Below are 16,978 nucleotides of genomic sequence, written 5' to 3'. Positions count from 1 at the left end.
GGCTGGGCCGGACCTGGCTGCTCACAGGGTGAGATCAGATGGATTTTCAGTCTACGTATGATATCAGATGTTGAATTTGTTGTAGAATATGCTCTTATTTCTCTTTCTACATTATGCAGAGGACGTCTTATTCATGCATTCGTGTATTTCTGGTCATATCTTTTCTGTCTCTCTCTGTCCAGGGGTTGGTGCCCGGGGTCAGTGTTTCTCCACCTGGACGTGTGAGGAGTTTCCCGGGCTTCATAACACGTCTCTGATGGCTCTGGAGCAGTGCTGCAGTAACCTGTGGGGCTTAAGCTGGAGAAACGCATCCGATCAGACCTGTCTGTCCTGCACCTACACGCTCCTGCCAGGTTATTAGTGTTCATCACATCACTCATAATAATGCATTTGAAATGCACTTAAAATATCCATCCATTTGTATTACACAGTTTTAGACAAAATAATAAACTTACTGTGATGCATATTTGTCATATAAATGAAAGAGGTCAGATTTCAACATGGCATTGTTTATTACTAACTAAACTTTAAAAATTACACCTAGTTCAACTTTAAAAACTTAAGCTCTGAAATTGCTGCCTGAAATTAAAAATGATCAAATTACACTGTAGTCTTGTACAACTTAAAAAACCAAGTTGGAATGATTATTCATTTTGATAAATAATTATTTTGATAAGTTAAAATGGAAAAACATGTTGCCATGACTTATCGATTATTTCAATAATATCAAATAGATGCAAAAATGATATAATAACATTTTCAATTATTTATTCAGTTAAAAAGCATGAACTTAGTAAAAAAAAATAGCTAGATGACGAACAAGCAATATTAACATATTTAGTAAAAATTTACATCTATTTGCTTTTATTACAATAATTCTATAGTCAAAAATGCATAATTCTGTTTTGCAGGAAAAAAATAAAGTTAAAAAGTATGAGCATGTTCAAAATATAGCTGTGGAACTCTTTAACTAATTCAATTAGTTAAAATGTATGAAATTGAAACAAATTGAATTTATTGATAATGAAATATATAAACATGCATATTTAAAACACATTCAGTTTGTTAGTACTGTTACAGACATCTGATCTGTTTCATTCATGTACGACTGACAGTAAGCATCACATTAAGGTTTTTTTTTTGTTGTTGTTGTTAAAACTGTGTTATCCAAATTAACAAAAAATTTACATGCAATTCAAATACAAAAGTCTTAAATTTACAGCTACATATTTTCCTCAAACTATATATCCTGGTTCTTTACTGACTCAAACGCTGTCTCTCCTCAGACATCAGCTCTTCTCCTGTGGTTCGTGGAGGGCTGTTTCGCGGTGTTCGTGATCTGCAGGCGTCTGGCACCTGTATGAGCTGGGGCGGGACACACTACCGCACCTTTGACCGGAAACATTTCCACTTCCAGGGCAGCTGCACGTACCTGCTGGCCTCATCCACTGACGGGACGTGGGCCGTGTATATGAGCACAGAGTGTGATCCTGCGGGACACTGCCGGAAGGTACAAACACACACTCGCTATGAGTTCATATTCATTCACACCTGTTTTATATGTCTATAAAAGTCATCATGAACTCTAAATGGATCATATTTTCTTTCCTAATACTAGTTTCTGGTGCATAATTTGTTTAGTCCAAATACTGTTCTATTCTAAAAATTCTATTTTGTCTTAATAATCTTTCATCAAAAGCATCCATCAAATTAATTCCTATTGGATTAAATCAAATTTCGTCCGAATCCTTCATTTTATTTCTTGTTGAATATCTGGTCTGAAATATGTCACATTCTGATGCAAAATTGGTTGCAAATGCCATTTCACGCAAATTAAATAAAAAATGGACCTTATTTAAATTCTTAAAACTTGTTTCTAATCTTATTGGGCACAATGTATTTATTCTAAAGACTATTGCATTTTAAAAGCATGTTCCTCTCATCTTCATTAATCTTTCATTAAAAAAGTACATTTTTCCCAAAGACTTTTCCTTTATCAAATGAATTCCTGATAGATAAAATCAAGTTTCATACTGCATTTTATTCCTTGTTAAAAACCCATTTTTGTCTGAAATGCTTCACATTCAGAGGCTAAATTGGTTGCAACCTGCATTTAACACACTTGCAGTATATTCAGACATACATGTATACATATACAGTCTATTAAAGTCAACATAACGTCAAAATTGACCATATTTATTTTACTAATACTTGTTTCTGGTCTTATTTTGCATAATTTGCTTATCCTAAAGACCATTCTATTCTAAAAACAAGTTTTGTCATCATAATCTTTAATCAAAAAGTAACATTTTTGCAAAGACTTCTCCTTTAAAATTCAAAATTATTCCTTATATATGAAGTTATGGATGAATGTGTATTCTAAACACATCTTTCATCGAAAATGAACCTTTTCCAAAAAATTGTTTTTTACATGTATTTCATGTATTAAATCAAGTCCCACATTCTTGCTGTATATCCAGGTTTTCTGTAAAATACATCACATTCAGAGATAAAATTGGTTGCAAATGCTATTTCATGTTGACACTGAGACCTCTGTTATGTTGAAATTGTTGCATAGGTTCAGTTTAAAGTTTTAGCCTATATGACTATCTTTAGGAAACTTGTTTTGTGCATTTGTTTGATGAAAAAAGAATCAATCAATTAAATACATTTTTATAAAATTAGCTCATATTCTCATCACACTCATTTTTGCATCTGGCTTCAGTTTGTTCCAGTTCATTATGAGCAGATATTCTTCTCAGAATATTTTCCAGCAAACAAAACAATCATTTATCAAAAATTGACATCTGCTTCTACAGAAAACAATGAAACCAAAAAGCCAGAAACTTGGCAGCTTGTGTTGAACATCAGTCACACACAAAGCATATAATAGGTTTTGGGAGTTTGGGATATGATCATCATTCGTTATGTTGAGTACGGTTGTTTTTTGTGTTTTGTGCAGTAATTGCAGACAGCCGGTGGTTCTGGCTGATGTTTGTGTGGTTGTTTTGTGTTTTAGGGACTGCGGTTGATGTTGGGTCTTGGCTTGGTGTCCATACATAAAACCAATATGACTGTTAATGGTTTAACACTACCGCAGGGTGAACCTCTCTTCCAAAACGGTATGAAAAACACAGAGCTACTTTCATAACTACTACTACAGTATATCATGTTATGTATCGCAGTTTCAAAACTCATCTTTATCCAATGGCATAAGTTTGATGCAGTTTATGTTAGATTTATATCCTGTTATAGTTTTAGAAATATTTTGAATAAGCTTCTGTTTTAATGATTTCAGGTTTATTTATTTATTTTAATTTTAGTTTTTTTATGTGCTTTTGTCATTTTTATTATTTGTAATATTATTAATTAATATTATTTGTAATAGTATTAATTAGGTTTCATTTATTTTTATTTCAGATTTAGTTTTATTTCTAGTTCGTAATTTTAGTGCTTGTACGTTTTTTGGTTTAGCTGCAAAGGCAACATTTTTATTTAGTTTTTTAGTTTTTCATCTAAAATGTTCTTTTCTTTCAGTGTTTTTATTTTCTAAAGCACATTTATAAAAATACTTAAATGTCCTAATTGAACTATGGCCTAACCCTGGCTTAACCTAAGCCCTGTCTGCATGTGAAACCAGGCCATTATGTTTTATTTTAATTAACAAAAATGCTGCTAATATCTTTAGTTCTAGTTTTTGATGTAGTTAACGATAATAACCCTGAGTTTCTTTTTGAACAATGGCACAAGGCAGAATGGAGTATTTCTATTCTCAAAGAGGTCATTTTGGGAAGTTATTACATTTGATGTTATTTACTAAGCATATGTGTATGTATTCTGTGTGATGAAAGTGTGTTTCTTGTGCCGTCAGGAGTCAGCGTTCACTGGCTGGGTGACTTTGTGTTTGTGGAGAGTGGTTTGGGTGTCAGACTGAAGTTTGACATGGAGAACACCGTCTATCTGACGGTTACCGCTGAACACCTCACTGCCACCAGGGGGCTTTGCGGCGATTATAACAACAGCCCAGATGGTGAGAACGTTTGGCCTGGTTTGACTTCATTGCAAAATCTGACATTACACTCTTTTCATGCATTTCTAATGCACTGTATACTTGCAGTGTTTTACATGCAATATGCAATGCAATGTTTATATTTCATACAGATGACTTCACTACCAGCAGTGGAAGTGTGTCTCAGTATGCTGCCAGCTTTGGAAACTCATGGCGTGTTCAAGATCAGCAAGGCCAGGTGGGAAACCTGGGGGGGGGGTTATACAATTGGAATTAAAAAAATTATTTCTAAATAGCAATAAAAAAAAAATTAAATTAAAAAACGGTTTCTAAATAGCATTGCTCATGTTTACATAATCATATATTTTATAAATATCCATATACCCAGTTTTGGATGGAAGCATACAGTAACTGTCAATTGAACTATGGCCTAATCCTGGCTTAACCTAAGCCCTGTCTGCATGTGAAACCAGGCCATTATGTTTTATTTTAATTAACAAAAATGCTGCTAATAGCTTTAGTTCTAGTTTTTGATTTAGTTAACGATAATAACCCTGAGTTTCTTTTTGAACAATGGCACAAGGCAGAATGGAGTATTTCTATTCTCAAAGAGGTCATTTTGGGAAGTTATTACATTTGATGTTATTTACTAAGCATATGTGTATGTATTCTGTGTGATGAAAGTGTGTTTCTTGTGCCGTCAGGAGTCAGCGTTCACTGGCTGGGTGACTTTGTGTTTGTGGAGAGTGGTTTGGGTGTCAGACTGAAGTTTGACATGGAGAACACCGTCTATCTGACGGTTACCGCTGAACACCTCACTGCCACCAGGGGGCTTTGCGGCGATTATAACAACAGCCCAGATGGTGAGAACGTTTGGCCTGGTTTGACTTCATTGCAAAATCTGACATTACACTCTTTTCATGCATTTCTAATGCACTGTATACTTGCAGTGTTTTACATGCAATATGCAATGCAATGTTTATATTTCATACAGATGACTTCACTACCAGCAGTGGAAGTGTGTCTCAGTATGCTGCCAGCTTTGGAAACTCATGGCGTGTTCAAGATCAGCAAGGCCAGGTGGGAAACCTGGGGGGGGGGTTATACAATTGGAATTAAAAAAATTATTTCTAAATAGCAATAAAAAAAAAATTAAATTAAAAAACGGTTTCTAAATAGCATTGCTCATGTTTACATAATCATATATTTTATAAATATCCATATACCCAGTTTTGGATGGAAGCATACAGTAACTGTCCAAATAGAGTTGAGTTAAAGTCACAATAGCATTGTTGCTGTGTTCAACACACACTCATACATAAAGCTAAATGAATAAATAAATATTACATTAAAATAAATAAATAGATTCAAATAATAAAATAGATATCAGCTGATAAAAGCTGTCCAAGTTTAAGCAATAATAACACAGTAATGCAGCATCTTTAATGCAGGTTCTATTTGACCCTATAAATCACCCTTAGTTCTAGCCGGGTTGCCAGATTTTTTATTTTACCTTCACCTAACATTATTTGTAATGCACCTCATCCAGTAATCGCAAAGAGCTTTTTTTTTTTAAGAAGTTGCACTTTATTACAAGTTATAGCATGAAATAAATATGAGTAAACATCATAAGGTACTATGTATTGTGAAATATGCTATATAAACATAAACTGTATTGAATTAAAAACCTCTGGCCCAAAGCATTGTGGGTAGTGTAGTCTTATTGTTGTGATGTCTAACACACAGGTGTGTAGTGATGCAGCAGAGCTGGGTCACAGCTGTGATCTGTCCAGTGACGTCTCTCTCCGGCGGGACGCAGAAACAGCCTGTCACCGTCTCAAAGAGAGTCCATTCTCACACTGCCATCACCAGGTTAGACTAAACTAAATATAAACTAGATCATTAAACTAACAGAGTTCAGGAGTAACATCCTCTCGGTCTGCTCAGGTGGATCCCGGTCCGTATATCGACACGTGTCTGTATCTGTACTGCAGTGTGGATGTGAAGGACAGAGATACGGCAGTGTGCGACACGTTAGCCAGCTACGTGCGCGAGTGTGCGCAACAACACGTCATCATCCGCTGGAGGAGCGCTGGCTTCTGTGGTACTTCATACTTCAGCTTAAACTGACTTCTGTTGGTTCATTTTGTAATATTCAATCATATTTTTTTGTTATTTTTAAAATATATTTTCACACAATCTGTCAAAAACATTGGATCATATTTCAACTTCATAAGATGATAGGAAATGTTATGTTAGTTAAAAGTCAGAACAAGATTTAATTAACACTAATATAGGGTATTTTCGGATGCGATTCATAGTGGTTATTAGCATTGAAAAATCTCATGGTTAACATTATAATTTAATTTTTTTCAGAATGCTTGCATACTACTGCATGTTATACTGTAGTCTGCATGCTATTATTATTCAATATTATATGTGAAACAGTGTAAGTTATGCAATGACAAATATTTCACACTGTTGCATGTTGTCACATGACCTGTTGCATAATATTTCTGTCGTATTTTTGTCTGAAATATTAATATGATTACTATGCATTTTTGTTTCAGTGTTGTATAAAAATGTCATTTTTACACAACAAATAGGAGTTGAATGCATTGCATTATGGGATACGGTATTCTATGGTTACTAACTGACTAAAATAAGTTGAAGCACCAAAATTCAGGGTTATAATAGTTAACTAAATAATTTTCATTGCTTTAAATAAAATAAACTTTAAATGAAATAAAATTAAATACAAAAATATTTTATTTCATCTAGTTGCCCAGGCAACATTACTCACTTTATCCTTTAATTTAGTTTAACTTGATGTCTAAAATAACTCAAGCTAAAAATGAAATAAAGATAAAATAAACAGTAAATAGTAAATTAAACTTAAATAGTAATATTGACAAAAAAAATTGCAATTTAAAAATAAATACTAATTAAAAATATTAATAAAAGTTGTAATAGTTTATAAATTATGCTAAATGAATAACAGTGGTATATACTGTAAAAATAGCACGATTAGATTAGCTTTCAATCCTTAAAGTGGATAAAAAAAGGAATGCCCTGAAACAAAAAAAAAATGCATTTATTAAAATATTTTTTGAATAAATAAAAATATATTTGTAATATATTTTAAGGCTATATATTTTTTTCAAATATTTTTATATATTCATTAAGTTTTAAATACCTACATTTATTTCCATCCGCAGAGCGTGTTTGTCCGAGCGGTCAGGTGTTCTCTGACTGTGTGTCGTCCTGTCCCCCCACCTGCTCGTCTCCTCGTCCTCCGGCGTCGGGTCAGTGTCGGGACGAGTGTGTGGGGGGGTGCGAGTGTCCCCTGGTTCTCTACCTGCATGCGGGCCAGTGTCTGCGACGGGACGACTGTCCCTGCTTCCACAGACGCCACAGCTACAGCGCAGGAGACGCCATCCGACAGCGCTGCAACACCTGGTGAGTCAAGCCTCACGCATGCAGACAGAAACCACTGTAGCCTGTGTGCTTCGGTTGAAGGTCCCTGTTACTATTTTTCCGTCTCCCAGTGTGTGTCGCGCCGGTCAGTGGGAATGTTCTGGAGAGAAGTGTGAAGCTCAGTGCGCTGTGATCGGAGCGATGCACATCACGACCTTCGATCAGAAGAGATACGGCCTGCAGGCCGGCGACTGCCGCTTCACAGCTGTAGAGGTCAGTGACCGCGAGGAGACGGATCTACAGCTTCACTGTGTGTCTGAGATCATCTGAAAGCATCTCTCTGCTGTGTTTGCAGGATTTTGTGGATAAAAAGCTCTCTGTCAGCATCAGCGGAGGACCGTGTGCAGGAGGAACTGCTGGATGTCTGAGAGAAATGACGGTCACTGCGCTTCATACGACAGTCACTGTCACAGATACAGGTCATCTATCCGTCCGTCCATCTATAGATAGTTAGTTAATGAGATTTCTAAAGATGGTTCTTCCACTTTAAGATACGATTTTGTAGATTTCTTAAAGTTTTGTGGCATTTAAAAATGATTTGAAGTGAAAGAAGTGCCTTAAAACTCTCTAAAGAACTTTCAATAGCCTATATATTGATTAATCTCACCTTAAATAAAATTGCATTTGCAATTGCAATTGCATTGCAAAATTACATTTAATTTATTTTTAATTTGCTTTTATATATTTTGGTATTTATTATTTGTACATTTTGTTTGTTTGTTTATGACAACATAAAGTAGTTTTATGCATTTGTTTATTTATTTATTGAAATTCATTTATGTATTATTTATTTATTATAGTAGTTTATATTACATGTTTAGTTACTTTTATTGTTTATAAAGTGTAAATTATTTTTTAAATGTTTTTAAAGAAGTCTCTTCTGCTTACCAAGGCTGCATTTATTTGATCAAAAATACAGTAAAATCAGTAAAATTGTGAAATATTATTAGAATTTGAAATAGCTATTTTCTATTTGAATATATTTTAAAATATAATTTATTTCTGTGATCAAAGCTGAATTTTCAGCATCATTACTCCAGTCTTCAGTGTCACATGATATTCAGAAATCATTCTAATATGCTGATTTGCTGCTCAAGAAACATTTCTGATTATTATCAATGTTGAAAACAGTTGTGCTGCCTGATATTTTTGTGGAAACTGTGATACATTTTATTTTCAGGATTCACAGATGAATAGAAAGTTCATTGTGTTTTGTATACATTATAAATATCTTTATTGTAACTTTTGATCAATTTATTGTGTCTTTGCTGAATAAAGGCATTCGTTTAATGGATTGTAGATGCACATTCTCATCGTGTTGTTGTGTTGGTCTCAGGTTCGGTGATGGTGAACGGTCAGCGGGAGCTTCTGCCGGTGATCACAGGAGATCTGATGGTCAGAAAGGCTTCTTCCAGTGTTCTGCTGATCCAGGCATTTGGAGCTCAGATGATGTGGCATCTGGACGGGCCTCTGCTCCTCATCACCCTACAGCCGGGATTCGCTCATAAGGTACCACATAACACACTGAACTCTTCAGAATCATGAATTACTTGATTTTTGGTAGCTCTTTGGTAGCTAAAGCTGCAGTTATGGTGCTGTTTGTTGTGCTGTCAGGTTCGTGGTTTATGTGGCACTCTGACCTGGAGTCAGCGTGATGATTTCACCACACCTGAAGGTGACGTGGAGACCAGCGTGGCCTCTTTTGCTGCCAAGTTCAGAACAGGATCATGCCCTCTGCCCTCAGCGATGACCTCTGACCCCTGCGGGACACACACACAGCGCAGACGGTACGCAGAGAGCGTGTGCTCTGTGATTCACAGCGCGGTGTTTCAGGTCAGTGTGTTTCAGGTCAGTAGTGTTGGTCACTGGTCAATCGGTCGGTCGTTGCAGTGAAGCTGAAGTGTCTGTTGCAGGCGTGTCATGATGTGGTGGACAGAGAGCCGTACATGCGTCTGTGTCTCAGTGAAGTGTGTAGCTGCGGCCCGCAGAACTCCTGCCAGTGCACCGTCCTCACCGCCTTCGCCCGGCACTGTGCCCAAGAGGGGGCGCCGCTCAGCTGGAGAAACCACACATTCTGCTGTAAGAAACTGCTTGGTTACATTCATATTTATTAATCACTTAATGCATTATTATATATAATTTAATGTATAATCATTATGATTCAAAGTAGTGAAATCGCACATTCTGCTATAAGAAATGGTGTAATCCTAAAATGTTAATATTACATGTGTTACGTTAATATTATATGTTATTTTTTATATTTATATTAATATTTCTATATGATTTAATATAATTAAAACCCTAACCCTAACCCTATCAATACATAAAATATATTATTTTTATGCAGTCATATATTAAATAATTTTTAACAATAAATATATGATATTTGTAATATTTGTTATTTTTTATATAATGTAGTTATTTATAATGTTTATTATTAATTGATAATAATTAAATATATGAATTATATAATAATATATAAAATTATTATATAATTTAATATATAATATTTAATATTATATATAATAGTGTTAAAGATCAAAGTTGTGAAATCACACATTTTGCTGTAAGAAACCGTTTAATGTTAATTTTATGTGTGTTTCATGTTAATATTATATGTGATATTTGTAATAATATTTAATATTAATATTATTTATATTATTTATAATTTAATATATAGTAATATTTTTTAATTATACTGTTATATGATATTAGTGTTATAAGATATTATTATTATTATTATTATTATTTTAAGTAATAGTGTTGTATGAATGATAGTGTTAAAGTGGAAAATTTGCACATCCTGCTGTAACAAATGGTTTAATAGATGCTTATATTACGTGTTTTGCATGTTATGTTATATATGCTAATTGTAATATTTAATATTGTTTAATATAATATTAATTATATATATATATATATATATATGTATGTATTTAATACATTCTTAAATAAGTTAATACATAATATATATCTTATTTAAAATAATATGAATATTTACTATTATGTAGTATTAAATAGTATCGTAAAAAGTCAAAGTGGTGTAAAACATTTGAGAGGTGCTCTGATACATTCCCAGATTGCATTGTAATGCCAGTCGAGAGAATATCCATATCAAAAATATTGATGAAAATAGTTAATAGATAATTTTCCCAGTGTATGAAGTGTTGTGTCTCCCCGCAGCGGTGCTGTGCTCTGGAGGGCAGGTGTATCAGGAGTGCGGGCGCCTGTGTGGGACATCCTGTGCTGATCTGTGGGACGGCTGGAGCTGTGAGGAGCAGGAGGGCAGCAGGGTCTGTGTGCCGGGGTGTCAGTGTCCGGATGGACTGGCTCAGGACGATCAGGGTCAGTGTGTGCCGGTGGACGTGTGTCCCTGCAGACATGCAGACGCGCTCCATCCCGCCGGGAGCACCGTACAGAAGAACTGCAACCGCTGGTAGGAAATCACAGCATCTGATTCACACTCATGAGGGGTGGCGTGTGGCTTAGTGCCAGCCAGGGCGGTGGTTTAGACTCAAGGCAGGTAACCAGAGCGTTGCTAGTTCAGATCCCTGCAATAAAAAAAGTCATGAACCTTGAGGAAGATACTGTACTTTCACACAAGTTGCTTCAAAGGGACTGAATCTGTAATAAGTTCATGGTAATATTGTGGGCAAATTCAGCTTATTGTGATAAATATAGATGCTGTTCCATTTTTAAAATGATTAATTATTAAATATTAGATAAGTTATAAATTAGAATTAATTATATTTCCCATACAATTTCCATGCTTTGCTTTGAATTCCAGCTTGAATATCATTGGACCACATTTCAACCCAAAATCTAAATTGAAAAAAAAAAGAAAAGAAAAGAAAAAGTATTTTGCATAAAGATATTTTTAGGACTGTTTAGATTTTTTTTTGTACATTTTGACATATATTTTCATTAATAAAAAGCATTTTCTCCATTAAATTTTAAAGGTGGGGTAAGCAATTTTTCAAAAACACTAGGCAATAAGACAAGAAGTAGGACCCGTGTAAATATCGGATCAGCTTTCCAGCGCTGGAGAGAGCTCAAGGAGCGGAGGCCTGCGATTGGATGCCGAGGTTGCTTTGTTTCTTCTCGATAGGTGAGTAACACCGTGTCTGCGCCGCAACAGCTAAAGTCTGTCTAGTACACTGGACGCGACAAAGCAACCGTTGAAAATCATTTGAAATTTGTGTCAATACGTCATAAATAGAATGCAGCAGCAGTTTTCTGTCGGGGATTTGTCGTGCCGCGCCGCAACCAGTGTAGGCCATAAATATGTATATATATCTATGGTGTAGACAGCATCACTGATTATAATGAGTTCTATAGTATTTTGTCGTGCCGCACCACTCGCGTCCTGTGTAGACACGGTGTAACATTGGTTTGGCTTTGTTTCACAGAGCTAATTGTTGTCTGGATTGCGTACGTATGTGTGGGGCGGCGCTATTAAAATAGGGGCGAGACCCTTTTGGGGTAGAGGCGTGTTTGTTTTGGTGATTTCAAATGTCAACATTGGCTACCAGAAATCGCTTACCCCACCTTTAATGCAAAAAAAATATGTTTGCTACCATTTGTTTTATTTTGCTGTATTAGCTTCATTTATGCAATTTTGAATGAAATATTTTAGTATTTATTAAAAGATTTAATAAAAAGTGTAATATTTTTATTTACTAAAATATATTTGAATATAAATATACTTTTGGGGTTAAATATGACCTGGAAATAGAAATAAGATGGAGAGATATAAAGCGAAATGAAGCAATAGTGAGAGAGACAGATTGGTCCATCTGTCATCTCGTTGAAGCTTTTTATGATCCTGTTGTTAAAAGCCTCTTGTCTGTTTTATGGTTCTTGAGACTGATTTTTATCATCTGTTCTCTGATAACACAGCAAATATTCAGCAAAAATTACCTTTGTACTCAAACTAATGCATGTATGTGGGCCAAAGAGAAACAAATTCATAAATCTCTGACCAGCAGAATATATATATATATATATTGCATATGTGTTATTTATAGAATATTGCATCAGTTGCATTGTCAGGTATGAAATAATTGCTTTTATCAACTAGATTTTTTCTTTGTCTGAAGACGATATGAACAGTATTACAACCCCACAACAGTTACTAAGGTGTTCTGAGTGGTTGCTAGGGTTTTCTGAGTGGTTGCTAGGGTGTTCTGGGTGGTTACTAAGGTGTTCTGAGTGGTTACTAGGGTGTTCTGGGTGGTTACTAAGGTGTTCTGAGTGGTTGCTAGGGTGTTCTGGGTGGTTACTAAGGTGTTCTGAGTGGTTGCTAGGGTGTTCTGGGTGGTTACTAATGTGTTCTGAGTGGTTGCTAGGGTGTTCTGGGTGATTGCGAAGGTGTTCTGGGTGGTTGCTAAGGTGTTCTGAGTGGTTGCTAGGGTGTTCTGGGTGGTTATTAAGGTGTTTTGAGTGGTTGCTAGGGTGTTCTGGGTGATTGCTAAGGTGTTCTGGGTGGTTGCTAAGGTGTTCTGAGTGGTTGCTAAGGTGTTTTGAGTGGTTCCTAGGGTGTTCTGGGTGGTTGCTAAGGTAAGGTAAGGAATTGTGCATCTGAGAACACCTCTGTTCAACACACACACACGATCTGAAGTTCAGCTTGAGCGTGAGGTTGAGGTTTGCACTCTTCTCCTGTCATGGGCCATGTGGCTGGTTTTGCACGTGCCGTCCCGTGTCAGCGAGTGTTTGTGAGGTGTGAGGTATCTGATGAAGTCACTCTATGACCCACGGGCTCGTGTCTCGGGATAGGTTGATTTCATCGCGTCTCTTGTGCCTCGAGATCAGCCGACACGCGCCGCTGTGCTTTATGGAGGCTGATATCTGAGCATGTTTCTCATCCGCTCCTCATGCTCGGTGTGGTAATGTGGAGTTTGGGTCAGACCCATACTGAAACGCAGATTGAGATTGCACAAGCGGACACTTTTATAATGCGTTTCCTTACACCTCCACATGTGTGTGTGTACAGTTTATGAGTAAAACATGCTCTCAGATAAAAACAACAGATCCAGGGTTCAGCAGCTGAACAGTTGTTTTTGAGAGTGTTCATCAGCAATTCTTTGTTGTCACAATAAAAGTTTAACTTATCTAGATTTAATCAATTAATTAATTAATTTCTATCTGAATGACTGATTGATTGATTGATTTAATTCTAACTGGAATTATTTATAAAATATGTGTATTTAATTTTATTTTATTTTATTTAGATTATTTTATTCATTTATAAGTAACTGCATACAGATAGATTTTTTATTCATTGATAAAGTATATGTATTTAATTTTATCTAGATTGATTATTTATTTATTTATAATAAATTGTACTCTATTTATATTTATTTGTGTGTAAAGGTATGTATTTCATTTATTTGTTGATTAATTGATAAAAGTATAAATATTTAATGGTATTTTAGAATTATTTTATTTATTTTCTTTGAGAATATTTTATTTATTTATAATAAAGTCATTGTATTGATCTAGATTTATTTGTCTATTGATAAAAATGTATGCATCTCATTTTATTTAATATCTAGATTATTTAAATAATTAGTAATAATTAATATTATAATATAAAATTAATAATTTTATTCCGTCGAGATTTATTTATTTATTTATTTGATTTGATTTGATTCTCTGCACCTGTTGTTCCTCTAGGTCTAGGACACCTGTGTTAACTTGAGGAGAATTCACTTCATGCAGCCACTAAAAATGACCAAAAATACCTGATGATTTAAACACAATTCAAACAAACAATGAAGAGAAGTGACCTCAGTAAAGAGATCCTCCGAAATGTAAGATGCGCAGTCACAGACACTAGTGCGCATTTAACTTTACTGTTGACTTGTCAAACACTCGGTTATCTGCCTTTCTTGACTCTCCTTCTTTCTTGAAAGGACCAAGCAGTGTGACCTCTATGTGACCTCCGAACAAAACAACTGTACATACAATGAAAGAATAGAGCTCAGAAAGAGATTTATGATCTCTGTGTTTTATAACAGAGTCACAGTTGACAGAATGAAAGCATGTATTTCTTCAGGCTTTTTTTGCGGTTTTCAAAGGGAAAAAAAATGTTAAAAATGTAGTTTAGTTTTAGTTAACAGTAATAACACTGCTAGCAATCGCCCAGAACACTCCAGCAGGTTTTCAATGATCAAGCACAGCTAAAGTAAAGTAATGTCAGTGAACTGTGTGTTTATAGTGTTTGTGTGCGTGGCTTGTGGAACTGCACGGATCTCTCGTGTCCTGAGGTCAATCAGTGTCCGGGCTCTCTGATCTTCTCTCCTCGATCGTGTCTGAGGACCTGCTCCAGTCCGAACTCTCCTCTGGACGCGTGTGCTGAACCCATCCACGGCTGCGTCTGTCCTGAAGGAACCGTGCTGCTGGTGCGTCTCCTCTCAGTTACATAAACACCATCATGCTGCTTGACATGCACAGTTTTCCTTCATGTGTTCATGCATTTTCTACTGATGACCATGATTTGCTGCTAAAGAGGAACATTAGGGGGCGGGACCTTCTCATTCTAGAAAGCATCTGATTGGACCAAAACTGAGCGCATGATGAGTCATCTCTGTTATTGGTCCGTTTCCACAAGAGAAGGACTGTAAATATTAAATGTGTACTGTATGTCTGCATTTTATGACTTATGGTAACATTTTATGACTTGTAGTAACAGAGTAGCATATAGATGTCATTAATGCAAACAGATATTGATATAAAACCACACAACACATGTGGTTTTAAGGACATAAACATAATTAATGGCTAAACTAGCGCTCTTTTTAAAACAAATTTGTGTCATTATAACCTCTATAAATCTCTCGTGTTGTTTTCTCTTTTGATTATTCTTTGTGTTTTCAGGGTGATCAGTGTATAAAGCCAGACGAGTGCCCGTGTCACCACAACGGCAGACTTTATTTCATCAATCACACCATTTCTAAAGACTGCAACACTTGGTGAGCAGGAACAGGAGTTTATTTATATATATATTTATCTCTCTCCCTTTCTTATTACTTTTTTTGTGTGGATATTTGATTAAATAAATGCGGCCTATAGATATGTTTACTCAACATGCAAATGTAAATATAGAAAACATGAAACATGTTCTATAAATACAGCAACTTGTCTGAGCAGCTGAAATGAATAAATATTTTAATATGTAATTAAATTGTGTGCTAATTCATTACACTTCAAATCTGGCTGAAAAAGTACCCCCCCAAAAAATCATGTAAAGTAATTAATGTGTTAAATGAGAAAAGCATCAAATAGACGTTACAAAAAGTAGCTTTAGGATGAAATATTTGATTCAACATATAATTCATTACACATAAATTTTAGGCTATGACAGTCATGATTATATTATTTTTTTCATAATCTGCATATGAATTGGTAACTAGATATACAGACTTGTTTATTACAGCTCAGAGGAGGCATGAATGCATTTACTATGCAATTACAATTGCATAAATAATGCCGTGAGATTAAAGGGTTTTAAAAGGGTATCAAAGGGAAAACTCACTAAAAAATTAAAATTCTGTAATCATTCACTTACCCTCTTGTTGTTTCAAACCTGTATGATTTTCTCTCTTCTGTGGAGCATAAAAGAAGATCATTTGAGAATTGTCTGAGTATCTATTTATTTTTGTTCATACACTGGAAGCCAATGGTAACCAAAACAACACAACATCAAAAAGATGCTTTGCTTATGACGTGAAATGAAGCCCAGTGCTTTTGTAAATGCATGTTACTGTCATATATAAACCTGTTGTTCACGTTGACAGTGTGTGTCGTGAGCAGCGCTGGCACTGCGGTCAGTCGTTGTGTTCTGGCACCTGCGTGGCCACCGGTGACCCTCACTACATCACGTTTGACGGCCGATATTACTCTTTCCTGGGCGACTGTGAGTATGTTCTGGCACAGGAGAGCAGCGGTTTGTTCAGCGTCAGCGCCGAGAACGTGCCCTGCGGCAGCACAGGAGTGACCTGCACCAAATCTGTCACGCTGACTGTGGGAAACACGGCCATACACCTGCTCAGAGGTGAAACACACACACACACACACAGGAGAGTTACTCATCAATATGAATATAGCAGCTGTTATATTGTCAGATCACTATTGCTTTAATTATAAAAAAACTAATACATTAATATATTAATATATATTAAGCATATGCATTTAAGTTATTTATTATTTATGTAGTAAAGTTTTCATTTATTTAAATTTTATGAGTAAAGGAATACACATTATTTTAGTGTAGAATGTTTTTTATTAACATTGGCATGTTGACAAAAAATACTTATTCGTCTCTTTATTTTGTTTTTAAAAATAATTGTATTCATATTTAATTTGATTCTATCTAGATTTATTTATAAATTTATGTATTTAATTTAATTTTATCTAGGTTATTTTATATATTCATAATTAATTAATTGTATTAAACTAGATGCATTTATTGACCGATATAAGTATATGTAT

General features: G+C 35.2%; 1 protein-coding gene across 1 annotated transcript in view; it reads left to right on the top strand.

The window, feature by feature from the left end:
* The window catches only part of sspo (SCO-spondin), a 95,431-nt gene that overhangs the window by 2,521 nt on the left and 75,932 nt on the right, over window positions 1-16,978 (top strand). Inside the window, 18 exon segments of the mRNA XM_016458678.1 lie at window positions 120-124; window positions 183-353; window positions 1,287-1,510; window positions 3,020-3,122; window positions 3,872-4,030; window positions 4,162-4,247; window positions 5,756-5,881; window positions 5,957-6,113; window positions 7,228-7,468; window positions 7,558-7,699; window positions 7,782-7,905; window positions 8,823-8,995; window positions 9,101-9,319; window positions 9,400-9,565; window positions 10,670-10,922; window positions 14,706-14,889; window positions 15,365-15,459; window positions 16,285-16,541. Coding sequence (XP_016314164.1) covers window positions 120-124; window positions 183-353; window positions 1,287-1,510; window positions 3,020-3,122; window positions 3,872-4,030; window positions 4,162-4,247; window positions 5,756-5,881; window positions 5,957-6,113; window positions 7,228-7,468; window positions 7,558-7,699; window positions 7,782-7,905; window positions 8,823-8,995; window positions 9,101-9,319; window positions 9,400-9,565; window positions 10,670-10,922; window positions 14,706-14,889; window positions 15,365-15,459; window positions 16,285-16,541 — 2,885 coding nt within the window.

Source organism: Sinocyclocheilus anshuiensis, unplaced genomic scaffold (genome assembly GCF_001515605.1).
Source record: "Sinocyclocheilus anshuiensis isolate Anshui unplaced genomic scaffold, SAMN03320099.WGS_v1.1 scaffold415, whole genome shotgun sequence".
Lineage (NCBI taxonomy): Eukaryota > Metazoa > Chordata > Actinopteri > Cypriniformes > Cyprinidae > Sinocyclocheilus > Sinocyclocheilus anshuiensis.
This window is presented reverse-complemented; position numbering and strand designations above follow the sequence as displayed.